At 47.3% G+C, this 17,336-nt stretch overlaps 1 protein-coding gene across 3 annotated transcripts in view; it reads right to left on the bottom strand.

Moving 5' to 3' along the window:
* VPS13D (vacuolar protein sorting 13 homolog D) overlaps window positions 1-17,336 on the bottom strand; it is a 226,359-nt gene that overhangs the window by 144,215 nt on the left and 64,808 nt on the right. For all 3 annotated transcript variants that reach the window (XM_028511940.2, XM_036025326.1, XM_028511941.2), the window contains exons 31-38: window positions 14,648-14,913; window positions 12,934-13,067; window positions 10,463-10,618; window positions 8,595-8,805; window positions 7,819-7,893; window positions 5,092-5,298; window positions 3,777-3,866; window positions 1,309-1,449 (exon numbers count right to left, since the gene is read on the bottom strand). In XM_028511940.2, the coding sequence (XP_028367741.1) occupies window positions 1,309-1,449; window positions 3,777-3,866; window positions 5,092-5,298; window positions 7,819-7,893; window positions 8,595-8,805; window positions 10,463-10,618; window positions 12,934-13,067; window positions 14,648-14,913 (1,280 nt within the window). The remainder of the gene's footprint in view (window positions 1-1,308; window positions 1,450-3,776; window positions 3,867-5,091; window positions 5,299-7,818; window positions 7,894-8,594; window positions 8,806-10,462; window positions 10,619-12,933; window positions 13,068-14,647; window positions 14,914-17,336) is intronic.

Here is a 17,336-nt window from a genome sequence, read left to right as displayed (position 1 = left end):
CACTGAACCACGCCAACTAGGGAAGGGTAAAGACATTTTTTACTAATTAAGATATTATACTTTTTAGAACAAGAATTATTTGTTTCTGGTTTTCAGCTCCAATACTTGCCTACATAAGTGAGATTTATGTAAACACTAAGTGTCACAGTAATGTTTCTGGGTTTTAGCAGAGCATTGGGAATAAGGAAATGCAAATTTTAAATAAATGGCTTTACCACTGACAAGAATGTCTTTTGGAAGATATTTTTAAACAGACAGATTCTCATCTGAAACACCAGTGACCTCTTTTGTTTGTGGTCAGCTCTCTTGCTCACCGTAGCTTTTCGAAGGCTGCCCGCACTCTATCGCAGCCTCCAGGTGAAGAGGTTACATGGGAAATAACACCGGAATCAAAGTAACGCAGCACAGAAGGGTCGTGGAACCAGTTTACTCTTACACAGGTAACACTAATATCCAGACAAGTCAATGATTGAAATCTGATCACATAAAACAACAGTTTTCAAGTCCAGAAATCAATACACACATGGTCTTATTTCACTACACACTCTCTCCATGTTACTGACATGGAATGAGCCAGTGGACACTCTGAGAGCTCCAGTCCAACACACACACCGAAGAAAGGTCACGGATCCGCAGTTGTGTGAGTTATCGCTCAGAGACAACTACAGCATCACCAAACTCGGATCGTCAGACCGGTAATCCCAAAAGTGAGTGTACGTTGCACGATAATGTTACTCTCAGATGATCTGAATACAAGCATACAGTGGTTCTGACTCACTACGATGTGTCCAGGAATGTACATTTCCAGGTTGTCAAAGAAACTTTCAGAACCTACACCGCTGGCTTGGCAGCCCTTTAACAGAAGGATTTTTCAGAGTCAGATCCACATAATAATAGAGGGGAAACAGTCTCATCCTGCTACAAAGACAAGGTAAAAATCACACCTTTAAAGAATGACTCAGCGAACTGCCTGAGAGAAGTGAATCCAAAGCCACTTCTAAACCCACTGACCAGGCATGACGGGGAGGAAGTTCACCACGGACTAAACTTGTGTCCCCCAAGCAGCCTAAGCTCCTGGTGGACTGCTGATACCATTAATCTGGGGTGCCAGCTCTGGAATCTGGGATTCTTCTCAAGCGGGCTGAGAAGAATCGTGAGGCTCGTTCGGGGTTTCTCAGGAGGGCAGCCGTGACGCGTAAGAGATGTCTCGTGTGGCCCCAGTGTTCCCTGACCAGGACTGGCGGTCTTCCGGACAAGGCACTCGCGCACAGAAACGCACCCGTCTTCCACAGGCAACTTCCCACTCACCTATGAGCACCGAGGTGATGTTGACGTCCAAACGGGTTTTGGCCTTGGCCTCCAGCTTCAGGCGAGGGGGATGGAGACGGCTGGCTGCCTGCTGCTGCCAGGACACGGTGCAGGGCCAGGGCTCAATAAATGGCTCCCAGCCTACGAGAACACAGGAAGTAAGACATCTGCTCAGCAGACACCAAGAGTCTGCAAGGGAACACTGTTCACAAGTGCTCAGCAAGGACACACTATACAGCTTAATAGCTTTCTCTCTCCAATGCGCCTTCACAAGGAGAGCACCACCTTTAGCTACAGGTCACCCCACAGGTGTCCGTGCTGTCAAGGGCATGTCAGTAGGAACTCGCACCTGTGCCCCGACCACAGTCTCCCGGGGGTGGGAGGGGATGAGCCCACGTCTCTCAACGAGCAGGCAGGACCTGCTTTTGATCCTCTCAAGATGAAAAAGGAGTCTCAGACTCAGGACGGAAAAATAGTATCTATGGCTAAAGTACCTATTAAACTTGATTCTCCTGCCCACATCACAAATCCACTGGTTAAATAAATAGATACACTTGGAAATTCATTAGGGTTTTCAAATGTTTAAGCTTAAAATGTCATGTGCACAAAAGGCATATGTAGTCTAAAGGAAAATTACTGCAAAACTCGTGTACCCTTGATTCAGCTTTGAGAACTAGAAAATCACAAGTGCCTTCGAGGCCCAAGCCGCACCTCCCCCCCTTCCTGCCAGCCCTCTCCCACTGACGCCTGGTAACCAGGGGCTTGAATTTCTAATCACTTCCTTGCTCTTCTTTCTAGTTTTACCACACACGTATGCAGTTCTTAAGAACACAGTGATTAGTTTGTTCTGTTGGGGATCTTTGCATAAATAGAATCCAACTGCCTGTATTCTTTTATAAGTTTCTCTTTTACTCAGCAACATGTCTTTGAAATTCACTCATATTGATGCCATGCGTCTGCGATACAGTTGATGTCACCACTGAACTGCAAGTCATTTGGGAACGCACTGTAATCTATCCATCCCCCTGCTGAGAGACTGCATGGACCCCAGTTCCGCAGCTATTTGGAAGACCACCGCCACAAGCCGACCTGTGTGCGTTTCCTGGGGCACACGAGCAACAGATGCCCTGAGTACGGGCCCAGAAGAAGCATCATCCTGGGTTGTTGGGTATGCTTACTCACAACTTGACTGGGTCATGTCCTATTATTTCCCAGAGCAGTTGTACCAATTTACAATTACAATAGCAGGAAGCAAGAGTCCTGTGGCTCATATCGTCACCAATACTTAATAGTGTCATATTTAATTTTTGCTAGTATCTTGGGTGAGAAAAATCGTATCTCGATATGATACTTTTCAAAGCCAGGAAATTTTAACAGCTTTCTTAAACGATCAGCCGTGGATGAGCTGATTTACGAATGCAATCCAATCCAATATGCAGATAAAGTAGGTGCATTAACACTTAGTCAACTGACTGTGTTCATATCCCAACTTTAAAAGGCAGGAACATTTGCTGAGAACATAAATGATTTTCAGAAAAACGGCTACCATCTGCCCTGTAAGAGTTTCTCTTACATAGCAAGACTTGGGCCATTATTCTGAAGTGAAACATTTTAAACAATGAGGACACAGGACTGCCACCTCTGAACGAGTCCAGAAGAGAGAGGGAAAACGGGGACTAACGTGGGAAATCAAACGAGACGCACTCTGGAACCAGCAGCAGCAGCAGCCGCACAACAAACTGAGGCTCGATTCTGCACTGAAAGCAAGGGGAACAACCACGCATCTAACCGCGGACTGCACAGCACTGCTCTGCTTGCGGCGTCCACAGCTACTAAAACCTCTCTGCGAGTAGAGAGCTCCGCAGCTCCAGCTGCTCCGCCCTGGCGCAGGCGGTTCCCGAAGGTCAGTCTGCGCAAGCCCTCACCTCGGAGAGCCAGTGCAGGGAGAGAAGCCCGAAAATGCCTTGCAGCGTGTGCAGACTGTCGGGCTCGGGAAGAATGGCTTGCCCTGATTAACTGTGTTTTCCTTTAGGGAGTAGGTATGGCAGATCATACATTATCACTGACTCGGTACTCTTCTGATAAAACAAACAAGTCCAGTAGGGAGTGAGGAGACTTGAAATTTAAAATGATTAGGGCCATCAATCTCCCTGGAAATGCAGCTACTATCAGAGCCAGCCACATGACCCTTTGCTATGGAGCAATTTCGTGTTCTAGAGCAAGCCAAACTTCAGGATCAAAAAGGATTAACTATCAAACGTCTTTTTAAATAATTCAGTCGAAACACATCAGATACGTTTTTAGTAAAAAGGAAAAATCTGTCTTTTGTGCTTATGCAGTCACTTGTTTTTAATCTTTCCTTGCCCTGCCCCACCCCCGCTCCCTCATGGAAAATGCATGTAGAAATAGGCCCAGGCAAATATTTGCGTTATTTTTTAAACCCCACAGTAATACACGCTTAAACTGACCTGACAGAGCACGGTTATAATAGTCTCCAGAAAGGGTGAAGTGGGCGTAGCCTTCGGGGCTGGTCCGTATGTGCTGAAGGAAGTTCAGACCTGCAGCGAGAGCGAATCTTACTGTGGCGCTGGGGCGGGGGCCACCAAAACGCGCTTCGGCAGACAAAGCGCGTGTTAAGGGGTGTTACTTACGGCTAATGCTGATGGTCTGTCTCATGAGAAAGCACACAAAAATTTGGTATGTTCTTCATCACGATTTCTTTGCATGACTTCCAATTTTTAAAATATTGCATTAAAATATTACTTGTCTTAACTACTGAGTTTCGGGACACCCCTTCAAATGTCATGACTGAGGCTTCCTGCCTCCCCCCACCCCCGTGCCAGCGCCAGCACCCAGATGTACCTGAAGCGTGTGGGAACATAAAAAATGTACTTCTACCTGAGTATCTCAAAAGAAGGTACAGTGATAAGAGTAGTCGTGTCCTGATAAACATTAGCTCAGATTTTTAAGATCACCATAGAAAAACAAGAAATAACAGTTCTCTGCAGAAAAATACTCATGGGAACAGTGCAAATCCCAGTTGCTAGTTTTAATGACTCGGCCCTTGGAGCGCCCAGAAGCACAGGGGAAGGAAAACCTCCATGCTGAGGAAAAGCCGAATTAAACCCCTAGAACCAATTTTCTTTGAAGGCAATGGAGGCTAGCAAGATGGCAACAATGGAAAACTGAAAGTCAACACAGAATAAAGGGAGCTGGCCCTTTACTCTGCTCAGCAGCCGCGGGGACAGGGCTCACAACGGTGAGGCGTAGGATGACGCTCTTCTGCCCTAGGCCCCCGCCAGCTGCAGAGGTCTCTGGGGCAAGGGCTTCACCCTTCCCTGCCCCACGGGGGATACTCTCTGGTGAGCTTCCTAATAAGCTTTTTATTTTCAAAAGATACACGGAGCAGAAGCATTCTTTTCTGCGCTTCCGTTTTAAATGCCTTTAATAACACTACAATCACCACAATGTGCAGATACATAAGAAGATGAACGAGATGGAGCGACCAGGAAGTATTTAGCTAGACTTGTTAATGTAACAGAAACTTTGTGCATGGCAATTTCGATTATTCCTCAGCTACAGGTGGAAGGCCACATATGGCAAATAAATACGCATTTCTTTAAAATACAAATAGTGAAACACTATGTAAAACCGCTATCTAAATATTCACCCATCCTACTAAGCAGAGGAGAGCATGAATAACAACACAAAGCGGCCCCACGCGACTCAGCCGCCATCGCTGCACGTCGCTGAGACGCGCCTGCAGGCCGGGCGAACACTCACGGGAAAAGGTGAGCTCGGCGAGAGGGACGTCACAGTCCATGCAGTCGTCGATGAAGCAGATGCACACGCTCTCGGCTTTAATCTCCACGCCCGAGACCAGCTGAGCTGGCAGCGTCCCCTGGCTCTCCCGGCTCTTGGAGGCCAGGGAAAGAGACTTCAGAGGCTCGGCGTTCTTAAACAACCAACTCGCTGCCTTTTTCAGTTGGCCTTCAAAGAAAGTGAAAGGTGATCAGTTCAGCCAGTTCCCACAGCTACTCGAGCAACCGACAGAGGAAGCGGAGAAAGTGTGCAGGGCCCTACTGGACAGCCCGAGAGAACCTTGATCCAGATGTATTCTTAGACATAAAAAGGGGGGAAATAGCATAATGAGAGGAATTCTGCTATGCAGCAAGTAACAAGGCCTTCTTTGTTGCATGCCTTCCACTCAATTTACGACACCTTTTATGTTCTGGCTCGAAGTGCCCCCAGAAGGCCATCCTCCCTCCACTGTGACATCGCTGAAGGAGGGGAGAGAAGAGAGAAAGAGGACCTAAAGGGTGCCCCTTGGTTTTGAAGCACTGAATCTCCACTATGTAGTTTCTCATAGACTGATACGCAGCTTTGTAACTCTGCTCAAAGGCCTGTCTTTGCACACACTCTGTCTTCTCAGCCCACCACAAACCCCTGCAGAACAGATGGCAGTGAGAACTGCACGTGTGTAACATACAACTGGTAAATAGCAGCTCCCTGAACACAACCAGATTGCTGAAGCTCGAAAAGGGAGGGAGGGAGGGAGGGACGGGAAGGGAAAGGAAAAGGAAAGGAAAGAGACAAGAGAAAAGAGAAAAGCGATGCAAACCCCATACTTATAAATTACCAGAGGCCGGTGCATGGAACTGTGGGAAGTGGCTAAGGGCACAGGCTCTGGAGAGAGGTGGCCAGGCTTCTGATTCTGGCACTTAACTAGACGTCAGCTCTCGGGCCAGTGGCCCGGGCCCTCTGGGCCCTGCAGCGCACATGCACAGGACTGCCGGGAGGAGGAGGGGATGAGCGCGCGGGAAGGTCTCAGAGCAGTGCTGCCACAAAGCAAAGGCTCTAAAAACGTTAATTGCTATTGTCATCTTTATTTTTAATGGAACTAAACCTCAGTTACTAAAGAAATAAAAAATAAGAAAAATCCCAAAGGCTCTTAGAAATTTTTTTTAAAGTGTTTGCATTGTTAGAATTAAAAACAATCAAAAAATGCAAACATTAAGCCCTAGCTGGCGTAGCTCAGTGGATTGAGCGAGGGCTGCGAACCAAAGTGTCGCAGGTTCCATTCCCAGTCAGGGTACATGCCTGGGTTGCACCAGCAGCCACACATTGATGTTTCTCTCTCTCTCTTTCTCCTTCCATTCCCTCTCCAAAAATAAATAAATAAAACCTTTTTTAAAATTTTTTTAATAAATTAAAAAAGAAAAATGCAAACATTAAGGGTATAGAGTTGATTAAATCAAAAAGCAATGATGTAAAAACAAAACTAAGGAATAAAAGATAACCAGGTCCACCTTTAATTTCTTTATAAAGTAAAAGATACTAATGAAAATAATTATGTGATGAGACCAGCATGCTCACACATAATTAGTCAAAGTATAACCTGGTACAATCTTTCTAAAGATCTGTCAGTTCAGGTAAAGAACCAAAAAAATGTCTATACCCTTTGATCTGACATTACAATATTAAGTCTCTCTACCAAGGAGACACTTAAAAGATATAGACAGAAGTTCACACCAAAAATTGTCATTACAGGACAATGCAAAATATTCAAAGAATAAAAGGCAACTGAAAATGGTTAAATAAATTATATGAATTTCTTAGTTCAAAAATCAATGTTTACAAATCATTGCAGTGGCATGAGAAGATGCTGCTGATTGAAAGTATATCATAATTGTAATTATTCAATAAAATTGTATTGCAAAAAAGGCCATTGAACTGCATGTGCAACACAGTCTATCAATGTAAAAAAACCACTACAACTATGTGGGGGTGATGCATGTGCGTGCATATGGTACCCAGAGAAGTGGAGAGAGGGAGCACACACACGCCCAGAGGAAAGGGGGTAAAATGCAGCCCTGGTTGTGCCTCTCTCTGTGACGAGAGTGGGAAGGCAGCGTGAGGCCATGGGAAGAACACGGGCAGCCCTGCCTCAGACCCGTCTCGGCCCCTTGCCGACAGAGGACCTTGCACCTGTTTCCGTGGCCGGTCTCCACATCACAGGCGGAGGCAGCAACGCCTGTGTGCAAGGCCTTGGAGGGTTCAACGAGAAAACGCAGGGTGGGGCACACGGGCTCAGTAAGTGGCCTCGACGATCAGCATCGCCAGCAGTGCCCGTGCCCGGGTCACAACGGCTAGCACCCGCAAAGCGCCTGCTGTGTGCCAGGTGACAGCAAACCTCCAAAGGAAGTCCTCTCATTCTCACTTTACCGATAAAGAATCACCGGTACAGAGAGGTTAAGTAACTTGCCCAAGCCACTGATAAGGAGCATCTAAGTGGCAGGGGAAGGGTCGGAGACAGTCGGCCGGCTCCAGAGCCCACACTCTGACCCCCTGCAGAATACTGCTGCCCATTCGCAGTGGCTCCAAGAAGACCCTGGAGGCCCCCCCAACGCCCTGCCGCTCTCGAGGTCACTGTGTGCGGGGACAGGGGCGGAAGTGGGAAGGAGCACGTTATCGGGACGAGGAGACAAGGGAAACACGGAGGCACATTACCGTGACACGCCAGGAGAGCCCTGCGGCAGTCGTCCGTGCTGAAGCCCAGCTCCTGCAGTCTGGCCAGCTGCAGCTCTAGGGAGAACGTGCACGGCTTTCACTGGTGACCTGACGTCAGTCAGTCCACAGACCCATTCACGAAATGAACCCAGAAACGGGCGACTAAAACATTTCACTTCCCTAGGCAACCAGGGGCTCCTCACTGAAGACTTTCATCGAGTGTATCCTGAAAGTCTCAGGAACCTTTTTCCATATATTGATGGTGTTTTTAAAAGCTTAAAATTGAAACTCGGTATTATCTATATAACTTCAGAGGACACTCAAAGTTTAGAATCAAACCTTAGCATTATCCAAATAACCCCAGAAGGAACTGTAAAAGGAACTACAGCGTAGGCTAAAGCAGTCAGTAGGGGTGTTAAAACTAAAAACACGGGGGGGGGGGGCGGGTAACAGGGGAAAGAAGGGAAAGGGTCGTCATGGAACATGTCTGAAGGTCCCATGGAAAAGCCAAAGAGGGGGAAGGACTGAGGGTGGGAGGTGGGCGGCGTGGGGTGGGGGAAGTGGTGGCGGGAAAATGGAGACAACTGTACTTGAACAATAAAAATAAATAAATATATAAAAGTTTAAAAATTAGAGAAGCATGCTTAAATCACAATTATACTTAATGACATACAATTATACTCTGAACAATTAAATTGTGCAAAAGAAAATCTTAAAAGTTAAAAAGAAGGGGAGCTACTGGGAAGACTGAGTGGATTTTATACTTAAACACCTACCCAAGACAGGATCTAGGGTACGTCTTGTCCCTTCTCTGGTTTCCTCTCCGATTCCAGATGCCCCAGGCAGGTGACTGCCACCGGAACTGGCCTCCAAGGCCACTGCATCAGGCACTGCCGCATGAGCTTGCTCAGGGATGGATTTTGCAATGGCAAGAAACAGCTGAACGTCATTATAGGAGAGTCTGATATCCAGGGCTTGTAACTGAATCTACCAAGATGTAAAAGGTAGAACCTCTTAAAGTTGCATTTAGCTTTGCATCTACACCTCCTACAGGTACAATGTCTAATTCAAGTTTCAGAAGTCCAACAGACACTAGACACTAAATTTCTCATTCTGAAGACTGGAAAGATCACAGAAGAAAGCATTAACAGCCATGAGGCAAGGTGTTAATTTAGCTGGCTAGGTGTCATCAGCTATGGGATCAAAGTTCACGAAACCGCACTGAATAAAAAACACTAAGCTAGAAAAATTACTAGAATTAATATTTCAGTAGGATAACTTTTGCACAAGTATATCAATCATTAAAGCAGAGGATCAAAGAATGGGTATAGGGGAGACAGGATAGCCTATTAGCAACATTTTGTTACTCCACATTGCTTTGATCTATTTAATTTTTTGAATCTCTGAAACAAAATGACCAACCAACAAAATTATCTCTTCTTTATTCAAACAGAACCCTGAATGAGTCAGGCTCCACAGTGACACTTCCTAAAATCGGGTCTTCCTCAGAGACCCGCAACACAGCTGACACTGGTGAAGGCCGTGCAGACACCAGCACCAGACCACTTCAGAAATGAATGACTGTTAGAACTGGCTGGTGTGGCTGAGTGGAGTGAGTGTGGGCCTGCAAACGGAGAGGTCGCAGGTTTGATTCCCAGTCACGGCACACGCCCGGATTGAGGGCCAGGTCCCCAGTTGGTGGCATGCAAGAAGCAACCAATCCATATTTCTCTCTTGCACTGATGTTTCTCTCTCTCTTTCTCCCTCCCTTCCCCTCTCTTTAAAAGTAAATAAATAGCCCTGGCTGGTGTGGCTAAGCGTATTGAGCTCTGGCCTACGAACCAAAGGGCTGCCGGTTCAATTCCCAGGCAGGACCCAGATCCCCAGTAGGGGGTGTGTGAGAGGCAACCACACACTGATGTTTCCCTCCCTCTTCCTCCTTCCTTTCCCTTCGCTCTAAAAATAAATAAATCTTTTAAAATAAATAAATAAATAAAAGTAAATAAAGAAAATCTTTTTAAAAAGGAACGAGTGTTTAAATGTCTGGGTATTCTCTGATTAATATTTTTGAAGGCTGAAATTCAGAATGGCTTTTCTCCTTCTTTCAGGCTCCTTTGGTTCAAATGCAATGATTAATCACTCCCCCTCCACCAGAGAAATAAACAGCAAATTCTTGAGCCTCCCCCGCCTGGCCTTGCCCTCCTCTGCTTCCCCGCCCCACGCGTCCTCCTCCGCGCCTGACACGCCTCCCCTTCCGGCGAGACCTTGCTCTGCCTCACGCGTGCTGGGCCGCGCTCCCCGGCGTGAAGGCTTCCTGGCGTGGCACGCTCCCCCTCTCAGCCTGCTTCCACCAATCCTGCCCCTCAACGCGGACCACCTGACCTCAGGTTCCACTCACCAACAGCCCCACCTGCCTCGGGTTCTGCGTTCTGTAAACTGTTACAGAACGTCAAGATTATACCAGACAATTAAAAGGTCTTTAATCCTCCATAAGACGGCAGGATCTTAAACCAGAGACAGTATCATTTTTATTCTGCATCGGCTGCGGGAACTAAAACGCTGGGCCCAGCAGGGTGCAGAAGTAGCCCGAGCTCAGGAAAGTGTCTGAGGTGCGTCAGCGTGTCACGCGGCGTTTCATGATTACCTCCAGGACGGGCGGGAAGTCTCCGCTGTTGAACGCATCCATCAGCCCTGAACTGTTCTGATAGGAGGAATTCCCCACCAGCTCCACCTGAATTTGCACTGGATCAACAATCGAAAGGGCCGTATCGTGCTCGTTCCCCAGTCGGCACGAAAACACCTGGGGAAGGGGACGCAGTGTGGTTAGAACGAATGTCTGATCTGGAAGGAGCCTAACCATCAGCAGAAGGAAAGACTGTCTCAGCCCTGCACTATCTCCGCGCCCAGAACAACTGCTGACGTGCTGGGAAGGTGAGGCCGGGACTTCACGCGCTGCCTGCCGGGAGCACACAGCGGCTCGTGCGAGAGGCAGTTAAGCGACACGTGCCCGGAGGCTTAAAACTTTCACACCCTTTGATCCAGCGGTCCTACTTCTTTCTAGGAACTACCACCTAAGCAGGTAACGCACAACAAAGAAAAGTTCACTGAACTATTATTTAATAGTTAATAAAAACAATTAAGAGCACCCAAGGTTTTATCACTCAATATTCTTATCTACTCAGTGGAGTACTGTGCAGCCATTCAAAAGGGATAGTTAACATGGCCATATGAAATCAGGAAGATGCGTACAACATGGGGTATCTGCAAGAAGCCCAGTGAAAGTAATTATTACACCACGACTTTAAAGAAACATGTCAAAACGTCAATAGAGATTATGTATGGAGGGATGGGTGGTTTTCCCCTCCCGTCCCCTATTTTATGTAATACAGTTGCTACTTTCACAGTTGGAAACAACTACATTACCGAAGCTGGACAATAGCCACATAGGGATTCACTGTATTATTCTGTTTTCTTTGTACGTGCTTGGAACATTCTACTTTTAAAAAGCCATAAAATAAAGACAGTTTATTTATGAGGAGACAGAAGAGAAAGGAGGGAGGACTCTTATCATTATAAGACTAAATTATTGGGATAAGTGGTGATGGGGAAAAATTAAATAAAATAAAAATAAAAATACACAAAACTCATTTTTGTTACAGGAGGAAAAAAAAGGCCACACTTGAGAAGAGCACAGAAGAGGAGCACCCGTCCTGGTCCCCCTTGCTCCTTCCCCAGCCTTTTTTTTTATTTTGACATTTTCTAGTGACACTGAAAAACGTGTTTGGTGCCAAGGTCCCTTGCTGCATTTAAAACTAACTCATTTTACTTTCTTTGTAAGTCTGTCCCCAATGATGTACCCAGGAGGTCTTAAAATTCAGATTCAACGTGCTGCCTAAAGAACGAGATTGAAAGGGTTTCCAGGAATCTCAAATATTTTGCCATGGAGTTTTTCTAAGACTCCGGAGCAGGGAAGTTTCATTTTCCTTTTTTCTTCAGGGGCTTCTGCTACACAAAACCCAATTGTACCTAACAGTTCATTAATCAGTCACCAAGAGTTTGCATTCAAAGCTGGTATTGTGCTGGCCTGCAAAGCAGAAGAACTGTAATTTCACGATCGGCTCACACCGCACCAGCATGCAAAGCCTTCCTCTCCGACTGGGGGTTCTCCGTCCGAGAGAAACAAGTGGTCAGGGAGTGAAACCTCCACAGGCCGCACTCAGCTGTGTCTGACCAGGAACAAAAAGCCCCATGTGTGTTTGACAGGGAACCCAAGTTCTGCTTGCCCAACTTCGGAACAGCCCCACTGGGAATAACAGGGCATGAGGAGTTCAGTCGCCGAGGGGAAGGAAGTGACGAGTGACCCTGACCCAGTCTTGTAATACTATAACGAGAGGCATGTTAGCTGAGGTCGGTGAATTAAGAACGTTTGAGAGATAATAATCTGCCTCGTTCCTCTCCTGTCTGCATAACCCCAGCTCGCAAAGGGGCAAAGCGGTTTTGGTCTGATATTGTACTGTGTAATTTCCAGGCTGCGGGGGCCACTCCAACGCAAACCATCTCCTTTAGGAGACTGCTGCAGGGCCTACAGCAGCACTGGTCACTCCTTCGGGTCATGCGTGACTCTCTGGAGTTGCCCTCTCAGAGATCAGACATCCCTAAAAGGATGAAACGCAAGATCCTCAGCCCTTTTACAGCCAAGTCTCCATGATCGCACAGCCCTCGGTCTCCACAGGGACGAGCACGCACTGTGGGGAAGGGGGTGTGGGGGAAATGAGGACCACCTCCCCACCTTCGCAAGCCTGCCAAGGCTTAGACCTGCAGAGCGGGAGGACACAGCAGGGAGCCCAGCAGGGCAAAGGGGACCGAGAGAGTGTCCTTGAACTTCCTGAGCAAGGGAGGCTGTAAGAGAAAGCGGGAAAGCCTGCTGCTGGAGGACCCAACCCACACATCAGAGGAAGCTGGCAGGTTCGAAGGGAGAAACAGGAGCAGAGGGTAAGGGCCTCCCAGGTCACTAATTACATCCCCCAGTGAGAGTTCAGGGGGTGACATTCCCTTCCAGCGGCTGTTCCCTGGAGCCAATCATGCAGTCTTTGGATCAACACACAGACTTCTTACCTCGATGCCAAACAAACTTCCTGAAAAGGGGCGATCAATGAACCGGGGCTTGTAGGTGAGCACCGTGGTGCCTTTGAGAATGATGGCGTTGGTATCGAAGCAAGACACGTCCTCCACGACCACGAACTCCGTGCCTGGGAAGGACAGCCTCGTGAGCCAAGCTGTCGGAAGCCGGGCGGCGCGCGCCCACCGGGGAGGCACGAACCGGCGAGACCTCTCCTCCAGGACGCCCACAGCCTCCCTCACTGCCACCCTGGACGAATGCTCAGCATCTGGCCAGGCACGGCCAGAGCTCAGGTACTCCCTGAGCAAGGGGCACCAGGCGGGCTGAAAAGACTGGGGCGCAGTTTCTCTCTAGAAGGCATCTTTCATCCAGGTCTCCCGGGAGGACTCACAGGTAGTCAGGAGCTTGGGGAATTAACCCTCCTCCAGCGGATAATCTGCTCTGAAATCCCAGGAAATGCACTCAGACATGCACCTTGGTCAGGCAGCGTAAGACACTACATCCGCCATGCAGCTGTTTCACAGGACGTAGACCAATGTGATGCAGAAATTTTTGAAATTAGTACCTGCAGTTTCCCACTCACTTGTTCATGGCAAACTTACTTCCCTCTAGGCACCGCATGTTTTCATCAAAACCATGTACAGACCCACCTTTCAAAACTAAATCCACTTAAAATGCTAGCTGCTTCCAACCTATGGAGCAGTTCACGGGGAATACCACAAACAACAATAAATACACGAATGCATACAGGTACACTAGAATACTTCACTAGTTAACGAAACATAACAATTCTGTTTACAAAGAAAATATTCTTTTTGTAGACAAAAAACAACCCCCTCACCTGTTTACCTTCTAAACTAAGATTTTCCTGTACCAAATTTGCCCACGCTTAGGAAGGCACATCTGCTGGGGCCCTAAGAATCAAATAGGAAACTGAAGCCAGAATGGACGCTGGGAAGAAAGCCCGCCGCCCAGGCGGTCCTCAAGCTGGGAGCGTGCATTCAGCAGGCAGAGGGGAGACACGAGGGACCCTGCAGCCTTCACAGTGGGCCAGGCAGTTCACACCCAAACACAGGGGCCGGGAACTTCCATGCTTGTTGGTTTATGAAAGACCCAAGCAGGCCCTGACCGAGCAGTTCAGTCGCTTAGAGCATCCTCCCATCAGGCAAAGGTTGCAGGTTCAATCCCCAGGCAGGGCCCATACAAGAATCAACAAATGAATGCATCAATAAGTGAAATAACAAAAATAGATGTATTTTTTTTCTTTCTCTCCTCCCCCCCCAAATTCAATAAATTTTTTAAAAAAGAAATACTTTTTAAAATAATAAAAAATAAAATTGTCACCATCACCCTTTTAAAAAGAAGATTCAAGTGTATAAAAGTACTCATGTTAAAAAATGAAAAGGCCCTGACTGGTGTAGCTCAGTGGATTGAGCGCGGGCTGGGAACCAAAGTGTCCCAGGTTCAATTCCCAGCCAGGGTACATGCCTGGGTTGCAGGCCATAACCCCCAGCAACCGCACATTGATGTTCTCTCTCTCTCTATCTCTCTCTCTATCTCCCTCCCTTCCCTCTCTAAAAATAAATAAATTAAAAAATCTTTAAAAATTAAAAAAAAAAATGAAAAGGCAATAGAAAAGTTATCCTGCAACACACATATGGAGCCTAACACTCCAACTAAGATCAGTGACTCACACACATGAATACTCACCTGTTACATTGACCTTGACCTCCAGATGCCTTTCCGTGGACATAGGCAGGGAAGACCGCCTAGTAACTACTCCACTCTTCACGGTCTTGGGAACTGCAGCAGGTTCACTACTTGCGTTGCGGTGGCGAGAAGGAGTAACGTTAGTCTGTTTCTTAACGTCGCTGGGAGTGTGGAGAAAATCATGGACTAACAGCAGCCAGTCAAATATGAGAAACACGCGGAGATTGTTGAGAACTACTGTAAAACAGGAGGAATCCTTCGTAGATCTATGAGAAAGAAGACCAAAAAAAATAAAATAGGAAAGGGGCAACATGATATTTCATTAACCTGCAAATGTATTACTCAGTCTGGCAGAAGGTAGGTGTTCCAGCATTTTCTAAACTAACAACCGCGAGTACCAATAAACTCTGAACACTGGTAAAATAAAACGTGCAATGCATGTTTTCGAAAGTTAATCATATTTTTAAGCAAGAAGTAGTAAGAAAGCAGCACAGTGTAATCCAAGGGGTCTCTACAAGGGGTGATCTTGTCCCCCCAGGAGACACCTGGCAATGTCTGGGTACACCCTTGGCTAACACACTGGGGGCTGCTACTGGCATCTCGTGGGCAGAAGCAGGGCTGCTGCCCGTATCCCACGATGCACAGAACAGCGCCCACAACAAGAAATCGTCTGACCTAAAAGTGTCAGCGGTGCTGAGGCTGAGAAATCACGGCACAAAAGAAAGAGCCCAGGCTTGAGTCCTGTCCCTCAGCCAGGGGGGCCATCTCGCGTGAGTCGCCTGCCTCCTCTGAGCCTGCTCTCTCACTCACGAAACGGGAAGCGTCGCACTGGAAGAGACGAAGCAGCGGGCACGGAACAGGCGTTGGCTGCAGGTCAGTCCCCTTCCCCACGGGCAACTTCAAGGAGACCCGAGAGGCGCTCTTCCCTTGCGGTCTAGAATCACTGCTTCCAGACCCCTACTCTACACACTGGAGCTCAGCTGTTTCCCTCGCTGGAACTGACCTGACAGCCCAGCTCTCGCAGCTGAGAAAGAGGACAAATAAGGCAACATTTACCTGGCACCCTACAAGTGGAACTGGGGGAGGGGGAAGAGAATATTCATTGTGTGGCCCCCAAAACTCCAACTTCTATGTTTGAGGGTTAAACTCAAAGAGGACTCTCAGACCCAGCCCCATGAGCCCACAGTCGGCAGACACGGGTGGCGCAGAGGAAAAGGGGCCGGGGCATCTCTGCAGGGTTTTCTGGGATGCGCACTTTGCGCCACGAGCCCAAAGCAGCTCTGGGGCTCTAGCTGCTGCAGGTCCCTGCCCTCAGGGGGCCCCTATTCCGGAAAAGCCGATTTGGAGGTATTTGGAAGGCTGGCTTCCCCAGTCTCTCATTTCTCCTAGGCCTGGCTCGCTGCCTCTAGAAAAAGGGCACAATGATGTATGTCTCCTTCACACAGGCACAGCATTTTTCACCGAAACACTTTACCCTTTTGTAACCGAGAAAAAATGTTGCCCTCAGTAAAAATTTTCCACCCCACGTTGAACACAGACTGTCAGAGCTATGTACTAACTGGAAAGTCAAAGTGTGTCTGATGCCTATTCTGGAAAATATTTCAAGCCTTTAAACACTGTGAAATGATTTATATTTGACACACAAAATCCCAACAAAAGAGCAATTCTTCGTGAGACACAGAAAGCGTTCAAAAGTTCCGATCAGGAGAACGTGTTAACCCTCTCGCTAACAATGGGACTTCTGTTAGCAAGAGTCAAGGTAAGGCTTTATTATTCAACTCTAGGAAATTATATACCTTGAGTGTATAAATAGAACAATATTTCAAGGCTGCTTAGATATGAGACATGAAAGGCTGAAAAACTAGCTGATAGTTTAGAAAGCCAGATCAATAATAACAGAGCAAACCCAAAAAGAAATTGTTTCCCGCAGACGGACCAAACACATGCAAGCCTCCTATTCAAATAAACATCGTCTTCAAACAAAGGAGCTGCAAAGCCTGTCGTCTGACTACGATCAGCCAATCACCAGAGGCAGGTGGGCCGAAGACCGTTCAAGACACGCACTTCGAAATGAGAAGCCCAGGTCTGAGCTCTCACTACCTTACTTACTAGCTGTGTGACCACGGAAGAGCTACTTAACCCCCTCCGAGCTTCTGTTACGGCGTCTGTTAAATGGGGAAGAAGTCACCCACTTTGCAGGCTCCTGAGAATTAAATTAAAGATAGGTCAAGTGCCTGGCTCATGGTAGGGCTCAATAAGAGTCAACTAGTTCATACACAAGTTAAAATGTCTACTTTGCTAGACTTCCTAAAGACTTACGGAGAGACCACAACCTCTCCCTAAAAAAACATCTCAAACCCTGAGGAATTCACTGAGCAGCACATTGAAATGTCAGGCATATTTAAATACATAAATATAAGAGCAGTCTCGATGATTTTTTCTTCTGACGCCTAACGAATAAGTTTTCACTTATTTGTCTTCACTTAACCCAGCTTTCTCACGTACTGGTCTACATTTACAACATACCTGGCACCATCATGCGCTAACAGAACGAAACTGACATCGCCTCCAAGGTCTCCTTTTGGATTTGCATGGAAGGATTTCTTCAGATCAGACCTCATTGGTCAGGTCTGCAGGCCAAGGCTCACTTGGTTGCAAAATCTTACCACAGTATATCATAAAATACCAC

This window comes from Phyllostomus discolor, chromosome 5, assembly GCF_004126475.2.
Source record: "Phyllostomus discolor isolate MPI-MPIP mPhyDis1 chromosome 5, mPhyDis1.pri.v3, whole genome shotgun sequence".
Classification (NCBI taxonomy): domain Eukaryota; kingdom Metazoa; phylum Chordata; class Mammalia; order Chiroptera; family Phyllostomidae; genus Phyllostomus; species Phyllostomus discolor.
The sequence above is the reverse complement of the archived record's forward strand: the minus strand, read 5'-3'. Positions and strand labels throughout refer to the sequence as shown.